Source organism: Rana temporaria, chromosome 5, assembly GCF_905171775.1.
Source record: "Rana temporaria chromosome 5, aRanTem1.1, whole genome shotgun sequence".
NCBI classification, from domain to species: Eukaryota; Metazoa; Chordata; class Amphibia; order Anura; family Ranidae; genus Rana; species Rana temporaria.
The window spans coordinates 412,282,584-412,303,464 of NC_053493.1; the positions used below are offsets into that span (position 1 = coordinate 412,282,584).

The 20,881-nt window shown below is 46.1% G+C and overlaps 1 protein-coding gene and 1 long non-coding RNA gene across 2 annotated transcripts in view; both read right to left on the reverse strand.

Moving 5' to 3' along the window:
• Positions 1-7,037: 7,037 nt before the first annotated feature.
• On the reverse strand, positions 7,038-8,508 carry LOC120941579. Its single transcript, XR_005749563.1, has 2 exons — positions 7,567-8,508; positions 7,038-7,518 (listed from the first exon to the last, which is right to left on the reverse strand). It is a non-coding gene; the product is annotated as an uncharacterized LOC120941579 (long non-coding RNA).
• A 1,088-nt stretch (positions 8,509-9,596) lies between these two features.
• Positions 9,597-20,881, reverse strand: part of FAM83H (family with sequence similarity 83 member H) — a 126,588-nt gene continuing 115,303 nt past the window's right edge. The window contains exons 4-5 of the mRNA XM_040355060.1: positions 20,470-20,594; positions 9,597-14,847 (exon numbers count right to left, since the gene is read on the reverse strand). Of these exons, the coding sequence (XP_040210994.1) occupies positions 12,204-14,847; positions 20,470-20,594 (2,769 nt within the window). The 3' untranslated portion in view covers positions 9,597-12,203. The remainder of the gene's footprint in view (positions 14,848-20,469; positions 20,595-20,881) is intronic.

Consider the following 20,881-nt stretch of genomic DNA (forward strand, 5'->3'; position numbering starts at 1 on the left):
ACATTATCCCTACCTCAGTGTCCCATCTCTAGGCCAAGCTGGCCATTTTTTTTTTTTTAATGTCATTAAAAACAATCGTGTGTGGGCTCCAGAGCATTTTTCATGATGTGAAAAATGGGCATTAAAAATTTAGAACATGCTCTATTTTTCCTCGTCGTTTTTCACGCTGTGTGGGCTTAAACGACGTGAAAAAAAATGCGCATGCTCAGAAGCAAGTTATGAGACGGGAGCGCTCGTTCTGGTAAAACTAGCATTTGTAATGGAGATAGCACATTCGTCACGAAGACTGAAAAGCGCGAATCGTCTCTCACCAAACTTTTACCAACACGAAATCAGCAAAAGCAGCCCCAAGGGTGGCGCCATCTGAATGGAACTTCCCCTTTATAGTGCTGTCGTACGTCACCGCGCTTTGCTAGAGCATTTTTTTTTTCACGATCGTGTGTAGGCAAGGCAGGCTTGACAAGAATCAGGTTGAAAAAAAAAAAATGTGCTTAATAGTTTTATTTTGTTGCATAGTTTTGCATTTATGAATATGTTTTCGGTCTCTCTTATAGTTTCTTGTATGCCTTCCCGGCTCTATGCACCGACAAATGATTTCCTTCATGCCACCCACACTTTGTAATGCCGGGCCAGTTGATATGTCGATCTCATTGTGTGACCCTTTCTGATACCCGATTTTATTATGTATCTCTGTTACTTTACTTTGGCTGCAAAATGAACTTACTATGGAAAATAAAGGAATTACAAAAAAGGGATATCGGAACCAATTCAATGATACAGTTTGTAGTGTACATAGCTTTGCAAAATAATGGGATAAAGGAATATTCCTGAACTTTGTTTTATCTCATGGTTACTGTGAAATTGTGTGAATGCATCAATGCAGTGCGTGTCATCTCAGCTTGCAGAGCTTGGATTCGAAAAATTTAAATATTGCAGAATATACAGCCTCATGCTAAATAACCACTTAACCCCCGGACCATATTGCTGGTCAAAGACCAGAGCACTTTTTGCGATTGGGAACTGCGTCACTTTAACTGACAATTGCGCGGTTGTGCGACGTGGCTCCCAAACAAAATTGGCGTCCTTTTTCCCCCACAAATAGAGCTTTCTTTTGGTGGTATTTTATCACCTCTGTGTTTTTTAGTTTTTGCGCTATAAACAAAAATAGAGCGACAATTTTGAAAAAAATTAATATTTTTCACTTTTTGCTATAATAAATATCCCCCAAAAATATATTAAAAAAAAAAATTTCCTCAGTTTAGGCCGATACGTATTCTTCTACATTTTTTTCATAATTTTTTTTTCGCAATAAGCGTTTATTGATTGGTTTGCGCAAAAGTTATAGGGCCAGATTCACAGAAAAAGTACGCCGGAGTATTTGCTGATACTCCGGCGTATTTTCAAATTTGCTGCGTCGTATCTTTAGTTTGAATCCTCAAACCAAGATACGACGGTTTCTGGCTTCGATCCGACAGGCGTACGGCTTTGTACGCCTTCGGATCGTAGGTGTAATACTTTGGCGCCCGCTGGGTGGAGTTTGCGTCGTTTTCCGCATCTGGTATGCTAATTAGCTGTTTACGGCGATCCACGAAGGTACGTGCGGTCGTCGCATTCTCTTTTGTCGTCGCTAGTCGGCTTTTCCCGGCATAAACTTACGGCTGCCATTTCATGGCTTAGATTTAGACCAGCCATGTTAAAGTATGGCCGTCGTTCCCGCGTCGAATTACAATTTTTTTTTTTTTGCCTAAGTCGTCCGGGAATAGGAAAGGACGTAACGCACGTCGCCGTTCAAAAAATTAAGTCGTGCAACGTCATTTCACGCAAAGCACGGCGGGAAATTACAAAACGGAGCATGCGCAGTACATTCGGCGCGGGAACGCGCCGGACGGATTTACGCTACGCCACCGCAAGTTTACAGGCAAGTGCTTTGTGAATCAAGCACTTGCCCGTAAAACTTGCGGCGGTGGAACGTAAATGGGATACGTTAGACCGCCGCAAAAGTACCTGAATCTGGCCCATAGCGTTTACAAAATAGGGGGTATTTTTATGGCATTTTTATTAATATTTTTTTTTTACTAGTAATGGCGGCGATCAGCGATTTTTTTTTTCGGTACTGCGACATTATGGCGGACACTTTTGACACATTTTTGAGACCATTGGCATTTTTATAGCGATCAGTGCTATAAAAATGCATTGGATTACTAAAAAAAAAAAAAATGCCACTGGCAGGGACGGGGTTAACACTAGGGGGCGGGGAAGGGGTTAAGTATGTTCCCTGGGTGTGTTCTAACTGTAGGGGGGGTGGCCTCACTAGGGGAAATGACTGGTCGCTGTTCATACATTGTATGAACAGAAGATCAGCATTTCTCTCCCTGACAGGACCGGGAGCTGTGTGTTTACACACACCGCTCCCGGACCTCGCTCTGTAACGAGCGATCGTGTGTGCCCGGCGGCGATGATCACGCCCGCCGGGCAGGCGCACGGGAGTCGGACGCGCCCCTAGTGGCCTGCGAGAGAGCCGACGTATAGCTACGGGCTCTCGCGCAGGGGAGCCGACCTGCCGCCCTAAAACGACGGCGGCTGGTCGGCAACCAGATAACTAATCTCCATTTTATGATGAATAAACAAAATTATTATTATGTATCTTAAATAGGAAACTATCCTTAAATAGATTTTTACTCCAAAAGCATTTTAATAAAATACATTTGATAAGAAGAAAAAAAAAATTGTTAAATAAAATAAAATCAACATTTTTTTTTTTTTTAAATGATTGATTTTGATCAATAAAATGAAAAAGTGAATTAACTCCAAATATCCTGGCCACCCCCCTCTTGACTCCACTGCAAATAGCGGTGTCCATATGCTGCAAAACAACCATAATAACGTTTGCAATGGCAAAAGCTCATTGGTCAGCACAGCCACTTAACCGTGCTGACCAATGACCACGCCGACCAAGTATTCAAGCCAGAGGATCAACATGACAGCCAGGCACCCAGCATTTTTTTTAGAGGGAGGGGTAGGCAAATGTAGCATGTGTGTTCATGGACTGCGGAAAACAGAATTCTGAAAACCAGCCTGCACTTCTTCATCCAGGAGGTCACCTGCAGCGCCATCTCATGGTTACTCCTAGTATCCGAACATGCAGAATTATAAAACAATGGGGGTTGATTTACTAAAAGCAAATCTACTCTGCACTACAAGTGCACTTGGAAGTGCTGTTGCTGTAAATCTGAGGGGAAGCTCTGCTGATTTTATCATCCAATCATGTACAGCCAAAAATGCTGTTTTTTTATTTTCCTTGCATGTTCTCCACGGATTTGCCTTTAGTAAATAACACCCCCACCCCCCGTGTCAGGGCTGGGCTCTTAGCCCTCTCTTCTCAGCACTCAGGTTGCTCAGCTGTTGGTTAATTGCTCATCATTGCACAGTGGCTCACATGGTGATCATTTCCTGCTCGTTAGTCCAGCCTACAGCCAGCCCCTTCTGGCTATTTTAACTGCCTGGTTCATTCCTTCCATGCCTTCACCTTGGTCAAACATATCTGGAGACTCTCTGATGTGTTCCTGTTGAAGAAGACTTGCCTGGCTGACGTTCTTTCTGGTTCCTGATCCTGTCTGCTGCCTCCGACTATGCTGATCTCTGGCTTCCTGATTTACTGGCTTGTACTGACTACCCGCTTTGGCTACCGAACCCTGGCCATGTTTTGATTACGATTACCATTCGTATCATTTTATTAAAAGGTGTGATTTTTTTTTTACTGCATTTTCTGTCTCCGTCTGATTTATGGTTCCTGACACATATTCAGATTGTAGATCCTCCTCCTATATGAGGATGATGACGACAAGTGATTTATCCCTAAGAACAAAACAAGTGACTTGAAAGAAAGAGAAGAACAAGAAATGCATTGAACAGTTTATTATGACATAATACACCTGAGCCAATAGCAGTGTGGTTGGCACCATAGACACACTCTGGTATACTGCCCACCTACAGGTAGAGGGAAGGAATGAGAAGAAGAGGGATTACACAGCCGTTCCCGCTAACCCTTCACATTCAGCCCTGCTTGTTGTGTCAGTACAAATTTAAATATCCACTCACACCCGACATGACAGTTCTGACATTTCAATGAAAAAAAAAAAGAAAAAAAAACACAACGATAAAAAAAAAAATAAGAATACATTAAAGTGACTCCCGTTCTGTACAGCATATAGTAGTCAATGCAAATTCTGCTCCTCGTACCTCCATTTCCCTCTGCTGCCATATATAAATCCAAGCAGAACTGCACACAGATCAGTAGTAATAGTAAACAAGGGATCTACAAAAACATAATTCAGGGTGGAGTTCTGTAAGGCTGGAGCTACACCGGTGAGATCGAATGATACATCAGCAGTGTAGCCAAGGCCTCGTTATTTTAGGGTAAGTGCACATGGGTGTCCTTTTCCAATAAATGGCCATGAGAACAGAGACATGGGGCTTGGTGGTTCTTACATGGGGGGGGGGGGAATCCTCTGTGCGGTGTTGGGTTAGCTGTGTATATGGTGGTTGGCCTGAATGGAGCTGAAGTGTAGATAAAATGGAGCACCAAATAGGTGAACTGGTAAGACGGTGCAAATAATTTTCGATAGGGCGCACAAACATGCACAATATGGATGACTTTTCTTAAAGAGCCCATTCACACTTCTCTTCTTTGCCGTAATCATGCTTTACCTTACCACAAGGCACGGTAATGCACATAATATGCGCTGGGGTGCCATTTATTTAGAATAGCACCCCAATGCATTAAGACAACCTTGTGTTAACATGCCTTGGGGCGCCATTCCTTGAATGGCACCCCAACACATTAAGGGCTCTTTCACACGGGCGGCCTGTTCAGGTCCGCCTGCCAGTTTTTTTGGCGGACCTGAACGGGCGTTCCGTGCTCCTCTATAGAGCCGCGGATGTCAGCGGTGACATGCCCGCTGACATCCGACCCGCTCAAGTCCGCAATAGGGGAGAGCGGAGAAAAGACAGGGTGGTCCCTGCAGTGTGCGGGCACCGCCCTGTCATACGCCGGCTCAGCGGGGATCAACTGAGCGATCCCCGCTGAGCAAGCAGAGGTTCACGGGGCAGGTTATTACTGATCCGCCCCATGTAAAAGGGGCCTTAGGCGTCATTCCTTGAACGGCACCTTAACACATTAAGTTGACCTTGTGTTAAAAAGGTTGTAAACTTCGTCTTTTTTCACCTTAATGCATCCTATGCATTAAGGAGAAAAACACACTTTGCAGTGTCTGAGCCCCCCAGCCCCCCTGTTTTACTTACCTGAGCCCCGAATTTCCGTGGGCACGATCTGGCGTCGCTCTCTCCACGGCTTCTCGGCTCTTCATTGGATAGATTGATAGCAGCGCAGCCATTGGCTCCCGCTGCTGTCAATCAAATCAATGGCGCGGCGGAGGCAGGGGCGAGTGATACAGTCGGTGGCTGTGGCCGCCGACTGTATCACACGGGAGCGTGCCTGCAAGGTAACCCCCTTGGGTTAGCTCTTGCAGGGAGAAGCCAAGACAGCCGCCGAGGGACCCCAGAAGATGAGGATCGGGTTGTGTTGTACATATTGTAGCACATCAGATTTTTGGGGCATTTTGGTGTGTTGGCAGCTTTTTAAGTTCCATGGTCTACCTCACAGTTTCTCAACCTTTTGAAGCCAGAGGAACCATTAAAATAATTTTCAGGTCTCAGTAACCCTTCCTTTAATCAACTATCGGTGGCCAATGGTAAAAAGGTCCCTTGTATTGGTGTTTAGTAAGAAGAATGTAACCCTTTACAGTGATGGCCAGAATACCACCCTTACAAGATAATTGGTCTTGTGCTGCTGGCTTTGAAGGTCTTGAAACCATGAAGGCACCATTAAATGAGAGGTCAATGAGACACCTTGCAACCTCTGGAGGAACCCTAGGGTTCCATAAAAATAACTGGTTGTAAGGTGCTGGTATACCTTAACACAATGCATGACCTTTCGGCACTCCTGTGACCCGTTTTCAACAGACAGCGGGCTGAAGTCCACTGTCTGCTGACATCATGTGAGCCAGTCCAGGCTCGGGAAAGATTGCAACCACACACATGGTTGGGATCCACCCACATGCCTGGCACCTGAGAAAACTGGACTGCAGGTTCTGTATCCAAGATGCAGACACTGTGACCATTATTGTGGCAGTGGTTCCAGAAATCTTTAAGCGATGATGAAGGGAATAATGTATCTACTGAAAGATGTTTGAAACTACAATGAAAAAATATTATTTGAAAATGTATCCTTTTTGTGCTCCATTTTATTTTATACATCAACTGTCCACCCAAAGTTCCTTAGCGGGTAGAGGACCTCCATGGGGCATGGAACCGCTTATACCGATATCTCTAAAGCATCCAGATGTCTAGATCCAGCGTTGCTCCCAACCAAACCCTTCAGCCTACACCGAGGGAAAAGAAGCACCCAGAGGAAAGGGTGGCTCCCAAAAGCTGCTGTTCTCCAAAATCCAGAACTTCTGATCCAGCACCGCTCCCGGCCAAACTCTTCAGCCTAAGCACAAGGCCAAGAAGCACCAGAGGAAAAGGTGGGCCAGGGAGTTTTTTGGTCATGTTTGTCTTGTTTCCAACTCAGTATATCAATTAATTCTAAAAGTTTTATTTCCACTAGCTAAAAATTCTAAAAGTTTTATTTCCACTAGCCAGACTTTATATGGATGTCTCCAGCACTGCCCAACAATGAGCTATCATCCAAGTAATGTTAATAGGTAGGGATAATAGTTAGGTTGGACATTGGTGTTGAGCCAAACTAACTAGGTTTATAGTTCGAGTACGATTAATGTTACAGGCGAAGGAGGAAGGGCTAATATTTGTATCAGGCATCATTAAATGGTGGACCGCGGTCCAGACACAGACCAGGTGATCTAATTTTCCCCCACAGCATTTACCCTTACAGCAAGTAGATGGCAGAGGGCATGGCATGTCCAGACAGAGGGGTGAAGCTGTCTAACTTTTCAAGTTCTCTGGTTATTTTTTTTTGTGGGCTGATCCTAGCAACCAATCACCTGTTAACACGAAAAGGGAATGGGGAGCTCCTGCCCTCTGTCCAAGCATGCCGTGCCTTCTGCTTTTTCCCTGCTGATTAAGGTAGAACTGGTAAGGTTGGGGGTAGATCTGTAAGGGGACTGGGGTGGTGAAGGAGACCGAGATGCAAGTAAGGGTGGCTATAAAGGGGACTGGGGTCAGGGTGCAAGGAAGGGGGCTGGGATTCAAGCAAGGGGGACCTATGAAGGGGACTGGCGTCGGGTTGCAAGGAAGGGGGCTGGTATTCAAGTAAGGGGGACTATAAAGGGGACTGGGGTCGGGGTGCAAGGAAGGGGGCTGGTATTCAAGTAAGGGGGACTATAAAGGGGACTGGGGTCGGGGTGCAAGGAAGAGGGCTGGGATTCAAGCAAGGGGGACCTGTGAAGGGGACTGGCGTCGGGTTGCAAGGAAGGGGGCTGGGATTCAAGTAAGGGGGGCCTGTGGTCGGGATGCAAGGAAGGGGGCTGGGATTCAAGCAAGGGGGACCTGTGAAGGGGACTGGCGTCGGGTTGCAAGGAAGGGGGCTGGGATTCAAGTAAGGGGGGCCTGTGAAGGGGACAGGGGTCGGGGTGCAAGGAAGGGGGCTGGGATTCAAGTAAGAGGGGCCTGTGAAGGGGCTGTGATTTAAAGGGTTGACAGAAGACACTGATGTGAAGAGGAAGCGGACTGTGATGTGAGGTGGAAGCCGAGGACACTGTTGTAAAGGGTGGAGGTCTGTGATGTAAGGAGGAGGGGGGGGCTGTGATGTGAAGGGAGGACAGAGGACAATGAAGTAAAAGAAGCACTGTGATATAAAGGGTCACTGTATTGTAAAATAGGAGGACTTGGATGCAAGAGGGCACTGTGATGTAAAGGGGCTGTATTGCAAAAGGGGATGCTCTGATGTGAAGGTGGTACAATGTAAAAGGGGGCACTATGGAATAATGGGGGGGACTGAAGACACTGATGTAAAGGACAGACTGTAATGTAAGGGGTGGGGCTGTGATATGAAGGATCAGAGTCATAGCACAAACATGAGACTCAGACCTGTGCTGGATGAAAATTTTAATGACCATACCTCTGTAAATTTTAATTCAATACCTCTGGTTTATATTCATGGTTAGGGTTGAGAAAGGACTTCCTAGAATTAGATTTTGGGAAGGATTATTGCCACCCTGTTCTATTATCCTTCTATGCCAATGAAATACAGCAATAAAAATATAAAATAATTACACAGCTACCGTTTACTGGGTCCGCCCCAGGCTGGGTTTACTGTTCAAAAACAGCCTGGTCAATTTTTAAGAAATGAAAATTAACATAGTGACACGTTGGATGGGAGCTCCAAATGTGTAAACCCACTTCTGGGGAGTTCAGAAGTTTGAAGGGGTTGTAAAGGTTTGTTTTTTATTTTCTAAATGGGTTCCTTTAAGCTTGTGCATTGTTGGTTCACTTACATTTTCCTTTGATTTCCCTTCAAAATGTTTTTTTTCTTTGTCCGAATGTCTCACTTCCTGTTCCTCCTCAGTAAGCTTGCCCCCATCATCCGAGCCGTTCTGTCTGGGGGTTGTTAGTCAGCGTGCTTGCCCCCTCCCTTGGGACTCCATTCCCACGGTGTGTTCACAGCTTTTCCCAGCAGGGATGTAGTCCCAGTGGAGGGGGCGAGCACGCTGACTAACCCCCAGTCAGAACAGCTCAGATGATGGGGGAAAGCTTCCTGAAGAGGAACAGGAAGTGAGAAATTCAGACAAATAAAAATAAAAATTTGGAAGGGAAAATCAAAGGAAAGGGTAAGTGAACCAATGCACTAGCTTAAAGAAACCTATTTAGAAAATAGAAAACAAACCTTTACAAACCCTTTGAGTCCAACCAGAACCGAAAGACCTTCAGTTCCATCTTCTCCAATCAGGGGCTGGACCTAGTGACAGGAACTTTGTTGGCTGAAAAGTTGGTAAACAGTGTCTATGGGCCCTTGAGGTGGGTGTTTTAGCTTCCCTGCACGATGGGTGGCCCTTTGCTGGAGCTAACCTTTAAGGATCCATTGGCACTCGTATGGTCATTTCAACCTCATCCAGCACGCAGACTGCACCAGCAAAGGGTGTGGACTTTTGGTCCAGTCTTCATTCCAGCCACCAGACTATGTCCCATTGAGGCCCAGCCTTGGAACAGGCTGGACCTGGCCATTTTATTAGAGGAGGACACATTTGCACCATATGCCACTGCACCCATGCCAATTAACCCTATAATAAATCGGTGGGCCCTTTGTCAGTTTCTGGGCAGTGTGCCTTGTTTTTAAACAAAAAAATAAAAATACATTTTTTTTCACATTTCCCCTCATTGCTTAAATTAAGACAATCCATTCTCCCAATTCAAGTTATTCCATTAGAAACAAAAAAAATTAAGCTATAAAACCAGAGATTTGTTTGCATGCAAGAGCTTCGCCCTGCGCCAACCAATCCAATGACAGCATTTAATATTGTGCTAATGTTAGACAGGGGTAAAACCGGATTGGTGGACAGGGCTTCTAACTCTTATTTGCCTTTTTTTTTTTTCTTGTTTTTTTTTTTTTTTTCTTTGCAACACAGCATTTGCTAAACTCCAATATGTGCAAAAACACAAAGGTGGCATTAAAATATTAAGCCAAAATTTTGTAGCTAAGGTCACATAAGGATATACGAAAAAATAATACCATGTGACTTCTGGAATGACACAATACAAATTTCAGAAAAGAACCCATGTATACTGCGAACAAATATATATTTACAGCTTGTAAAAAAAAACAGCGACTGCGGCTGAATGTATTCCTGGTTCTTATTGTGCCCAAAACACATCCATAAAAATAAAAAATGCTTTCACCCCTCAATGTTTTCTACAACTCTCCAGCAGAATTTGGCTATTCAGCTTCTGTAATCTGGCTGAATACATTATTGCATCAATTGTAAACGCAGAATTAACTTGCCTGAAGGTGCTTCAGCTGCTGAAGAACTTGCAGTCCCAGCAGACTTGGCTTATGATTCCACAATGACCGCAAAGTCTTGGCTTGCCAATTGCTGGTTTAAAAAAATGTAAGTGTATGCCGAGTCAAATCTTAAATTTTTTGGACAGAGTTGGGAAGGATTAGGACCCTCTTTTGGGGTTCCATCGCTATCCAGGGCTCAGTTAGAGAGATTTCCCCTCCACTTCCTGTCCTAATGACAATGGTTTCACCAGATAGGAAGTGAAGGTTTATCTACAATAGCAACACAGACAGAAATAAGAGTAGAGAAAGGCTAAAACCTCTGTCAGCGCTTTACTTAGGCCGGCCATAGACAGAGCGTTTTTCTTTCCGGCAACCAGTGGTGGCTCGTCCCCACCCAAGCTGTTAAAGTGACAATTTTATTAAAATTTTTTAAGAGTGACCAGGCTCCGGACATGCGGCAGTCTATGGGAAGCTTCCCAGCCTGCAATCAGCTGATTGCTGGCTGGGAAACTGATTTGCCCGTGTTTAGGGCGTGTAAAGGGTGCAAGCTGTGTGCCCACACTCTCACTCTACTGGGATTCGTCAGTATGCCTATGGTAACTGGCTAGGATTGGCGTGGTGGGGACCGGAGGAGAGAACAGCTAGGCGGTACCCTTTGCGTCACCCGTGGGGTTGAAGTCGTCTGGGGCCGGACACCAAAGGAGAGGACAGTGGGCGTGGGCGGTGCCATTTACATCACTTCCGATTTCCTGGCCACAGTGGGGGTGGAGTCGACTGGAGTGCTTGCGGTGGATTCAGTGAGGAGTGGCACCATTGAAGGGAAGTGCTGGCCGTAGCGCTGCAGACCCCAGACACACTCTTCTCTCGGTATCATAGGACCGACCCACCAGCCGCCACTCCCGGCAACCACGGGTTGTCGGAAAGAAAATTGCTTGATTCCCCCATCAACACAGTCAGCGTTGATGGGGGAATACCTCCCACAGAGCCATTGTGTTCCCCTTGCTAGCAATAAACTCAGGTAAAATTCGACAAGCCGGTTGTACCCAAGTTGATCGATCCATTAACTTGGGTACATTCAGCCTGCCCATACATGGTTCAATCTCAGCTGGTTCAACAGGAATTTGAAACGTCTATGGCCGGTGTCCTGTCAGAATATCGCTACTCATGAGAGAATGTAATGGAAGCGACGTACTGAGCAAAAATGCTTACTGCGCATGGGCCATGCATTCCAACATGGCCGCTATGTGTTTCGATAGGTTTCCTAATCTGACAGAACATGAAGCCAGCAGTGGACATCTTCTTACACCCAGGCAGGCAGGCAGAAGGTGGCGGCGGCCATCTTGGTACACCCCGCAACTGCTCAGCGGCAAACCAATCATATACTGTTGCAGTGAAATAGTCCATTTCAGTATATAAGGTGAGTTAACTGCTAAAATAAGTGTGAAATTGAAGACTTGCTTGGGTGTAAGATGATGTCCGCTGCCGCCTTTGTGTTCTGTCACATTAGGAAACGCATTAGCAGCCATGCTGGAACGCAATAAAGCAATTTTGTTCACAACGTCAATTCCGATGCATTTTCTGATGGGTAGCCATAGTCTAATAGAACAATGGATTTACTGTGTGTCACTGTCATGGATTTTCCCTCACTTCCTGCCTGGGGACATTATTGTGACCTCGACAGAAAATGAAGGGAGATCGCTCTAACGGAGTCCGAGATAGCAGCAAAATCCTAAGAGGTGTTCTATTCCTACCTCGCTCTACCCAAAACTAAGAAAAATACTTCTAGCTCTGATGTACTTCTTGAAGATAAAACCAAGATATTGTGTTCAGAATTGTTGAGAAGACTATAAAAAATTGTTATCTTTTCCTTCTAATCTAAAAAGGGCACGTTGTGTAGGGGCTGCTCAGTGCTTCGTGTTCCAGGCACACATGGAGACATTTCTTTGGTAAAAGGCTTGGAAGAACTAAATAAAAAAAAGCCTATAATTTTGTTCTTAAGCCAGTTGGCAAGTAAACCGCTTATCTCTGTGTATTCAGTTTGTAATCTGTTGCATCTCTTTAGGATCCCACATAAGTTATGGAAAAAATCCAATATTTAAAATTTTTGCTGGCTTTGATAACATGAGAAGGTCCTCAGGAGATGAGACGGGGTTGGCACCAGATGGTATTACGAGTACCCAGTCTACAATCATTTCTTAATTAAAGTTCCTAAAAGCTTAGGCATGAATTTTCCTCCTTTCCTGTCCTTTGGGTCATCCTCGATCTCCTCAGCTTGCTGGTCGTCCTTTTTACAAAATACTTCAAATCTACTATAAACTTTCTTCTCCTTCCTAATGCTTTCCATTCTCCTCAGCAGATTGTCCCTATCTTCTGTTGAGGTTGTCGATGGCCGTGAAAAACGACTCCTACTTAGGAAGCTCCCGCTCCTAGCTAAAGAAGAAGAGTCGGGGCTAGGGATCTGTTCAGCTTTGGTCTCCGACGAGTTGGTGCTATGGGATGTCACCTCTGAATCGTTTGTGGACAAGGCTTGAGATTGCTTGTCCTTTTCTGCACGGTTTTTCTGGCTATTTGCAGATATTTGCTCTAAGATCACCTTGGTATCATCACGTAGGTTACTGCTGAAGATGACATTTGAGGTTGAAGAGGACAACCTGCTCTGAGTGCTTGTTTTTGGAGGAGAAGCGGATACGACTTTAGTGGTCTTGTCTTCTGGGTCCACTATAGGGATAGGTTCTGAGATGTCGTTTTTAGAGAGTCGTCTGAGTGCGTTGTTCTGTTTTTCGACTTTAGCTGCATCAGAAGACAAATCTTCATCAGCCTTCTTCTCAGCTTTGGACTGCAAAAACTGTTTTAGTCTCAAGGACCCCTTCCGGATGAACTCCATGGGAGTCTCTGACTTGGACAATTCTTCTTCTGACTTGGTCAAGGAGGTGATAGGTACAGCAGATTGGACAGGGGTTGGGTTTTGTGACATACTTTCTAGAGCATTGCCAAATGTAAGACCAGAGCGAACACCATTTGTTGACTTTGGTGGTTCAATCTCTGCTGGCTTGGGAGGGTCTACAACCTCAGTGATAATGGGTCCACTCTGCTTCTCGGGAAGAGCAGGGATATTGCTTTCCATTGTGTGAAAACTAGACATCTTCTGCTCAATTTTGGTGAAGGAACTAGTAACTTTCTCTTTGCTAAAAAGGTCTTGGAACTTGGAAGTAACTGAGGAACGATATTGGGATTCAAGAAGAGTTCGACTAAATGAATCTTTGTCCAGCAACTTAGACTCCAGAGATTTGAATGCTACAGTTTCAGTGCTTTTCTTCTTTCCATCCCCTGTTTCCTCTTGGATGAATGCTGCAGCTGATTTGGACTCTGCCATTGCAGTAGTTTCACCGTCTTTGTTAACACTTCGATATTTCTCTAAAATCTCTGCCACTTTAGATGACTTCTTGAAAATCTCATCGTCTTTGACTATCTCAGTGCTACTTTGCTCTTTCTGAACTGTCTGCATAGCCTCAACAGTAGAACTGTGCTGCTCTACCTTGGAGTTGCTAAATATAAGCGATGATCTTAGACGGGAACTTCTTTGGATCAAGGGATTGGTCCGTGTCCGGAAAGAATCGTGTCTCGATAGGAAAGTATCTTCTTTTTCCTTCTCCAATACTGATTTTTCCTTCTCCAATACTGCTATCTCTCTTGTTGGTTCAACGACCATAGGGGCATCATGAACTGCTAATACAGGCTTGTATGGAGGGATAGGATCAATTGAATACCTCATAAGTGACTCATGAGGGTTTGCTGGAGCTGGTGCATCATCGAAGGGTTCTGAATCTATACTCATTGGCATCCCTTCTTCATCGTGGTCCGGCTGAATACCACTCAAGTACGAGGAGATACGCCAGCTGCGTAAACCTTGCTTGTTGTCTTGTTGGGTCTTTTTATCAGCATCCTGGTCCTGGAAAAACTGTCTCTGCTCTGCGCCCTGCTTATGCGTGGGTGATATTTGGCACATAAATTTCTGCCGCGATTGTGATCTCTGCCCAAATCTACCCTCGTCCCCAAGAACCACCTGGTCCGAGCCATGTCGAACCTCTCGGGATGAATTTGAAGCGTTGTAGCTAAGCCTTGTGTGAGGTCCTTCAAGAGCAAAGTTGCCTTCTCCTTGCAAATTTTTGAAAGGAGGAAACCTCGAGTCCATCTCATCCATTTCTTGCAATCCTCTGTTGCCTCTGATTTTCTCAAAGAGCCCCTGAGTCCGCCCTGGGCGCTCCATCTGGACAAATTGACTTTTCTGAAACTGGCTTGACTGGAAGCGGTACTCATTATTGTCAGTGTTCGTATACATTTGCCTTGAGTACTGTTTTGAGGCAGAGTAGTTCTCGAAAGTACCTTCGGCAAAGCTGTGCCTCTTAAAAGCATCGATGTCCAGGTGTTTGTTCTGCATAAAAGACATCTGTCCCGGGTCAGGGAACCTCATGCCCTGCCCTTGCATCCTCATGGCCGCGTTCTCCATCGTCTGTCTCATCATGTCTTCCCTCCTGAAGCCATGGTGAAGGAAATGCCGGTCAGGGTCAACCCCAAAGGAGTTGAATGAGTTCTGAGAACTGTCTTCCCGGGGAAACGTAAACTGCAGCTTTCGCTCGTACAATGGGCGAGGGCCAGCGAAAGGAACCATTCCCATATATGGCTTTTCCATAGCTAGTAAAGCGCCCTCAGGAGGAATGAGGGGTTCTGACTGAGCGAAAAGGACCCGGAATTCTTCATCAAAGCTGGAGACTAGCTCGCCCTGGAAGATGTGCGCCATGCTTCGGTGGATCTTCTCAAATGACCACATGAAACTGCAAGAACATGACAAAGACAGTTAAAATCATTTTCCTCTCTAAGTTTCTCTTCATATTGAAAAAAAAAAAAAAACACATAAAAAAATGTCCACAATGTTTACTTTAGGACTTAAAGTGGTTGTAAAGCTTTGCGTTCTTTCACCTCAATGCATTCTATACTTTAAAGCGGATGTGCCACGGGAAAAATATATTAAAAGCCAGCAGATACAAATACTGCAGCTGCTGACTTTTAATATAAGGACACTTACCTGTCCTGGAGTCCAGCGCCGATCGCAGCAGATGACGAGCCGATCGCTCGTCACCCTGCTGCTCCCCCCTCCATCCTCGGTGAGGGAACCAGGAAGTGAAGCGCTCCGGCTTCACTGCCTGGTTCCCTACGGCGCATGCGCGAGTCGCGCTGCGCCCGCCGATTGGCTCCCGCTGTGTGCTGGGAGCCGAGTGTTCCCAGCATACAACGGGGGACGGACGGGAAGGAAGGAAAAAACCCGTCCTTTGCCCGTATCGTAGGGCCGGAAGTGGGTGCAGATACCTGTCTGTAGACAGGTATCTGCACCCCCCTCCCCCCTGAAAGGTGTCAAATGTGACACCGGAGGGGGGGAGGGTTCCGATCAGCGGGACTCCACTTTAGAGTGGAGATCCGCTTTAAAGGTGAAAAAACACCTTGAAGTGTCCCCCCCCGAGCCCCGGTTTTACTAACCTGATCCCAGAATTTCTGAGAGCATGTTCGTTCTCTCCATGGCCGATCGGCTCTTTATTGGATAGATTGATAGCAGCGCAGCAATGCTGTCAATCAAATCCAAATGACGTGGACGCCAATTGTATGACACGGGGGCTCGCCCGCAAGGTAACCCCCTCGGGAGAGAGCTTCCCAGAGGGGGTTAACTCTTGTGGAGAGGAGCCGCCGTGGGACCCCAGAAGAGGAGGATCGGAGCCACTCTGTGCAAAACGAACTGCACAGTGGAGGCAAGCATGAGGTTTGTTATTTTGAACCCTATGAACAGTACAGATATCACATATAGAATATGATTGGTCAGTAGTTCTCCGTTTGGTATGCAGTGAATTTTTGCACCATCTAGGAGGAGAAACCTTTTGAGCATTCTCTTTTTCCTGGTCGTGCCATCAAAGAAAGATTTTTATGTGGCGCATCTCCCTGGGCTCGCCATTGGGATTTGGTGTCCCCACAGGTTTGCACGGCCTATTGCATTAGGGTGTGCACCCCAAAGCTCAAAACACACATGTAGCCTCAGCTGGGAAGTGCTCTGTGCTGAACGTCTTCCTGCTCATTTACAAACTGAAGAATAGTAAAAACAGTTATGAATGAACAAGTGAGCGATTGGCCCTGATCACTCACCGTGTTCATTTAGAAAAGGAAGGGACCAGTAAATGACATATTTACTGGCCCCTCCCCTTGCTCTTCATCCTGAAACATCCCTTTTTGTGCCTGCAGCCACAGCTGGCAGGAGAGAAGGGAAGCCAGTAGCTCTGTCAGGGGGCAGAGGGAATCTGCACCACACAGGGTGATTATGGTGTGCCCAGGCACACCTGGCACACCTATGTGTGTCCCAAATTTTATCATGGCTTGCTCTCCTTTGTCCACCGTTCCTTGGTAGCATCTTCCATCTACACCTTTTTTTGGGATAAATTATATCAGCAGTTCTTTCTACATCTATTTTAAAATACCCCTCTCCTGGAGATCTGTACATGAAACGCGTCAAGAAAATGCAGTCCCTCCACATTGTCGTGATTCATGTACTATATAGCCAGCCCTATACCAATCCATATAGTTCTAGAGTTATATAATCTACCCTCATAAAGTGAAAGACATTCTGGTTATATTATTACTGTGGACGGGTTTTCACACTGCAATAAGGGGCCATATATGTTGGGCTAGATTCACATAGGGGGACGCAAGTTTGTGCGGGCGCAGCGTATCCTATTTATGCTACTCCTCCGCAACTTAGACGGGCAAGTGCAGTATTCACAAAGCACTTGCTCCGTGGCGGCGTAGCGTAAATCTGCCGGCGTAAGCGCGCCAAATTCAAATTGTCAAGAGGTGGGCGTGTTTTAGGTAAATAAAACATGACCCCACGTAAATGACGTTTCTAACGAACGGCGCATGCGCCGGCCGTGAACGTATCCCAGTGCGCATGCTCCTAATCATGTCGCAAATAGTCAATGCTTTCAACGTGAATGTAAATTACGCAAAGCCCTATGCGCGAACGACTTACGCAAACGACGTAAAACAATTTAAATTCGACGCGGGAACGACGTCCATACTTAACATTGGCTATGCCTCATATAGCAGGAGTAACGTTACGCCGGAAAAGGCCTTACGCAAACTACGTAAAAAAATCCGCCGGGCGCACGTACGTTTCTGAATCGGTATATCCAGCTCATTTGCATATTTTACGCTGAAATAGACGGCCGCGCCACCTAACGGCCAGCGTAAATATGCACCCTAAGATACGACGGCGTAAGAGACTTACGCCAGTCGGATCTTAGCCTAATTTCGGCGTATCTTGCTTTCTGAATACAGCAAGAAGATACGCCGGCGCAGATTTGAATTTACGCGGCGTATCAATAGATACGCCGGTGTAAATTCTTTCTGAATCTAGCCCGTTATTTTTTTGGTGCATGTTGGTTTTAAAAGCTTTTAAAATACTGTTTTTATGGACTATCAACCAACATCAATGCGTGGTTGAATAGTCAGTGAATATCAATAAATGTTGATATTTTTTTTTTTTAAAAAAGCGGTTGTGTATAGGTTCCTTTAAAATGTCCCTCCACCTTCTTGTGACTGCCCTTGTTGATGGTCATCTATTAAACAAAAGCCTAAACTGGATTGGGTAGAATCACAGAAAACAGAAATATCCATGAGTACTGCCCGTTCCTCATGGCAAACCATAATATACACCCACATAAAGAAAGAAGATGAGATGCCGCAGCTTTTGGCCACAGCAGTCTCAAAATAGGAGTGTGCCCCAGATTTAATACTGTAATGATCAGATACAATTACAGTACACATTTCTTTTTTTTTTCACACATTTTTTGTAAATGTCAGTCTGTAATTAAAAAAAAAAAACAGAACAGGCATAATAAACTATATATAAAACAGTATACCAAATAAACTCTGTATAAAAAAGAAAAAATATATGTTTAAGTCGTTTTACAAGAGCACAATGACTCATTTATGGAAATTAGTCACAGCGTTATTGTCAAGTTGACTGATACATACTGACTTTGCTAAAAAATCTGTCTGGACATGTACGGGAGGGCTTTACTGATGTCTGGTCAGGAAATGGTTCAGCAACTAATTAGTACAGCCAAAGCTTGTTTGGCTGTACTTCTTCTGTGGATCACAGGAGTGCAATTTTGTTCTGTACTCCTGTGACCCATTTTCAGCAGACAGCGGGCTGAAGTCAACTGTCTGCTGACGTCACAGATACGGTCCATGCTCGGGAAAGATTGTGACCATATGGTTGGGATACGCTCACATGCCTGGACCGGTGTTCTGCCGAGCTGATTCCTCCTATCAATATGGTTTCCTCCGGAGTGCGCAGGCGCAAGCAGAGTTAAGGAAAACTCTGAGCGGGAACAGCTGTTCGTCAGCTACAGACACGCTCGCTCCCAGGTGTGCCTGGGCACACCCTAATCACCCTGTATGGTGCAGATTCCCTCTGCCCCCTGACAGAGCTGCTGGCTTCCCTCCTCTCGGAGATTTTCGTGGCCTCCTACTGCGCATGCCCCGTTCCTGCGCAGTCGAGGCAGGAACCAGCTCGACAAGACACCGGCACCCGGGCTCAGCCTTTCAGTGAGCCACTTAGAGCCTGAGCCAGCCGCTCCCACCCCCTCCACAGCCCAGCGCTCCAGTGAGCATGGGGGGGCAGAGCAGAGAGCCGATGACTGGCAGTCACCAGCTCTCTGCTTGTGGAACTGTGAGAAATGAGCGATCAGTGGTGTTTGATTGCTCGGTTCTCAGTGATAGAGTTGGCAGGGGACAGATGCAGCATTGGACCGATGCTGCAACCAGCTAGGCAAGTATGATTCTACAAAACCAAAAAAACAAATGTCGCAGAGTCGGTCCAGGCTGGGGCAAATTGGGAATCACCCACAACCCTGGACTGGCACCTGGCTCAGCCTCTCAGCGAGCCTCTGAGAGGCTGAGCCAGCTGCTCCCCTCCACAGCTCAGCGCTCCACTGAACGTGTGGTAAGGAGGGGCAGCAGAAAGCCGCAGACTCCCAGCCACCAGCTCTCTGCCCAGGGAGATCTGAGAACCGAGTGATCAACAGTCTTTGATCGCTTAGGGCCAGATTCACAGAGAGATACGACGGTGTATCTCCTGATACACCGTCGTATCTCTGACTTAGGCCGGTCGTATCTATGCACCTGATTCATAGAATCAGGTTACGCATAGATATGCCTAAGATCCGACAGGTGTAACTGTGTTACACCGTCGGATCTTAACTGCAATTTAAAAATGGCCGCGGGGGGCATTCTCGCTGATTTACGCTGAGAAATATGTAAATCAGCGAGATACGCCAATTCACGAACGTACGCGGGCCCGACGCAGTTAGTTATGACGTTTACATAGCGGTTTTCCCGGCGTATACTTACCCCTGCTTCTATGAGGCACAGCCAATGTTAAGTATAACCGTCGTTCCCGCGTCGATTTTTTTTTTACGCTCACGCCGAAACCACTGACGTCCTAGCGACGTCAGTGGGAGCAATGCACGCCGGGAAAATTCGCGGACGGCGCATGCGCATTTAAATCGGCGCGGGGACGCACCCGATTTAAATAGTACACTCCCCCTAGCCGCGGAATTTGAATTCCGCTGGGGGATTTACGATCCGCTGCTGCAAGTTTGGAGGTAAGTGTTTTGTGAATTAGCCACTTGCCTCTCAAACTTGCGGCAGCGGATCTTAAATCACATAGATCACGCGGATCTAAAGATCCGCTGATCTATGTGAATCTAGCCCTTAGTTCTCAGTTTTACACCTGGTGGGGGACAGATGCAGCATTCACCTAGGCAAGTATGATTTTATTTGAGCAAAATAAAAAAACGGAACTTCTCTTTTTTAAGGAGAAATCCAGCCTGAACTCATTTGGCTGGGCTTCTCTTACGGGTCACAGGAGTGCAATTTGTTTTGCACTCCTGTGACCCATTTTTAGCAGAGAGTGGTCTGAAGTCCGCTCTCTGCTGACGTCACCAAGATAGGTCCAGGCATCATGTCATCCCGACTTCGGAAGTCTGGATCCGCCAGGTGCCGGGACTTATGGCCGTCTCAGCAGCGAGCCACCGAGACAGCCGCTTACCGTCCCTCCACAGCCCAGCGCTCCAGTGAGTGTGGAGGAACAGAGCAGGAGAGCTGCTGATTGACAGTCAGTAGCACTCCTTTCGGGGAGGTGAGAGAACCGAGTCATCCGCAATGTTCGGTGGCTCGGTTCTCAGTGAAGAGGCGGCGGGTCCGATGCTGCATCTACCTAGGCAAGTATGAATGTGGGATAAAAAAACAAAAACATACTTCTTTTTCAAGCAGCATCCAAAGGATGGAAACCTTACGGTGAATTTGGTGGCGTAATACATTTTATTTTTCTAAGAGCTACACTTATATCTTACCTGTAAGTGCCACTTAAGACCACCGTACAGTCCACCAGAATGAACTTTTCCAGCAAGTTCCCCTTGAAGGTGGTGCCGTTTCGGCAAAAGTAGGTGGGGCCAGAGAGTGTCCGGACCCTGAGGAACTGTGCAGAGAAAGAGAAATTGTTAATGACCACACAGCAATAACCACACAGATACACAGAGAACACGGTGCCCATTATAGATAACCCCTGTCTCCTTAATTTGATGAATTAAAAAAAAAAATTTTAATTATAGAGGCTCAGCATGTGGGCGTTACCTAGGAGTAGCCTTCATGCAAATACAGCTTGCCTAGGAACTAGGGTTGCCTCCTTTTCTTCAAGTCAAACCTAAAAACGTTAGCGGCGCACAGCAATTTATTTCTTTACAGTATATAACGTGCAGTACATAT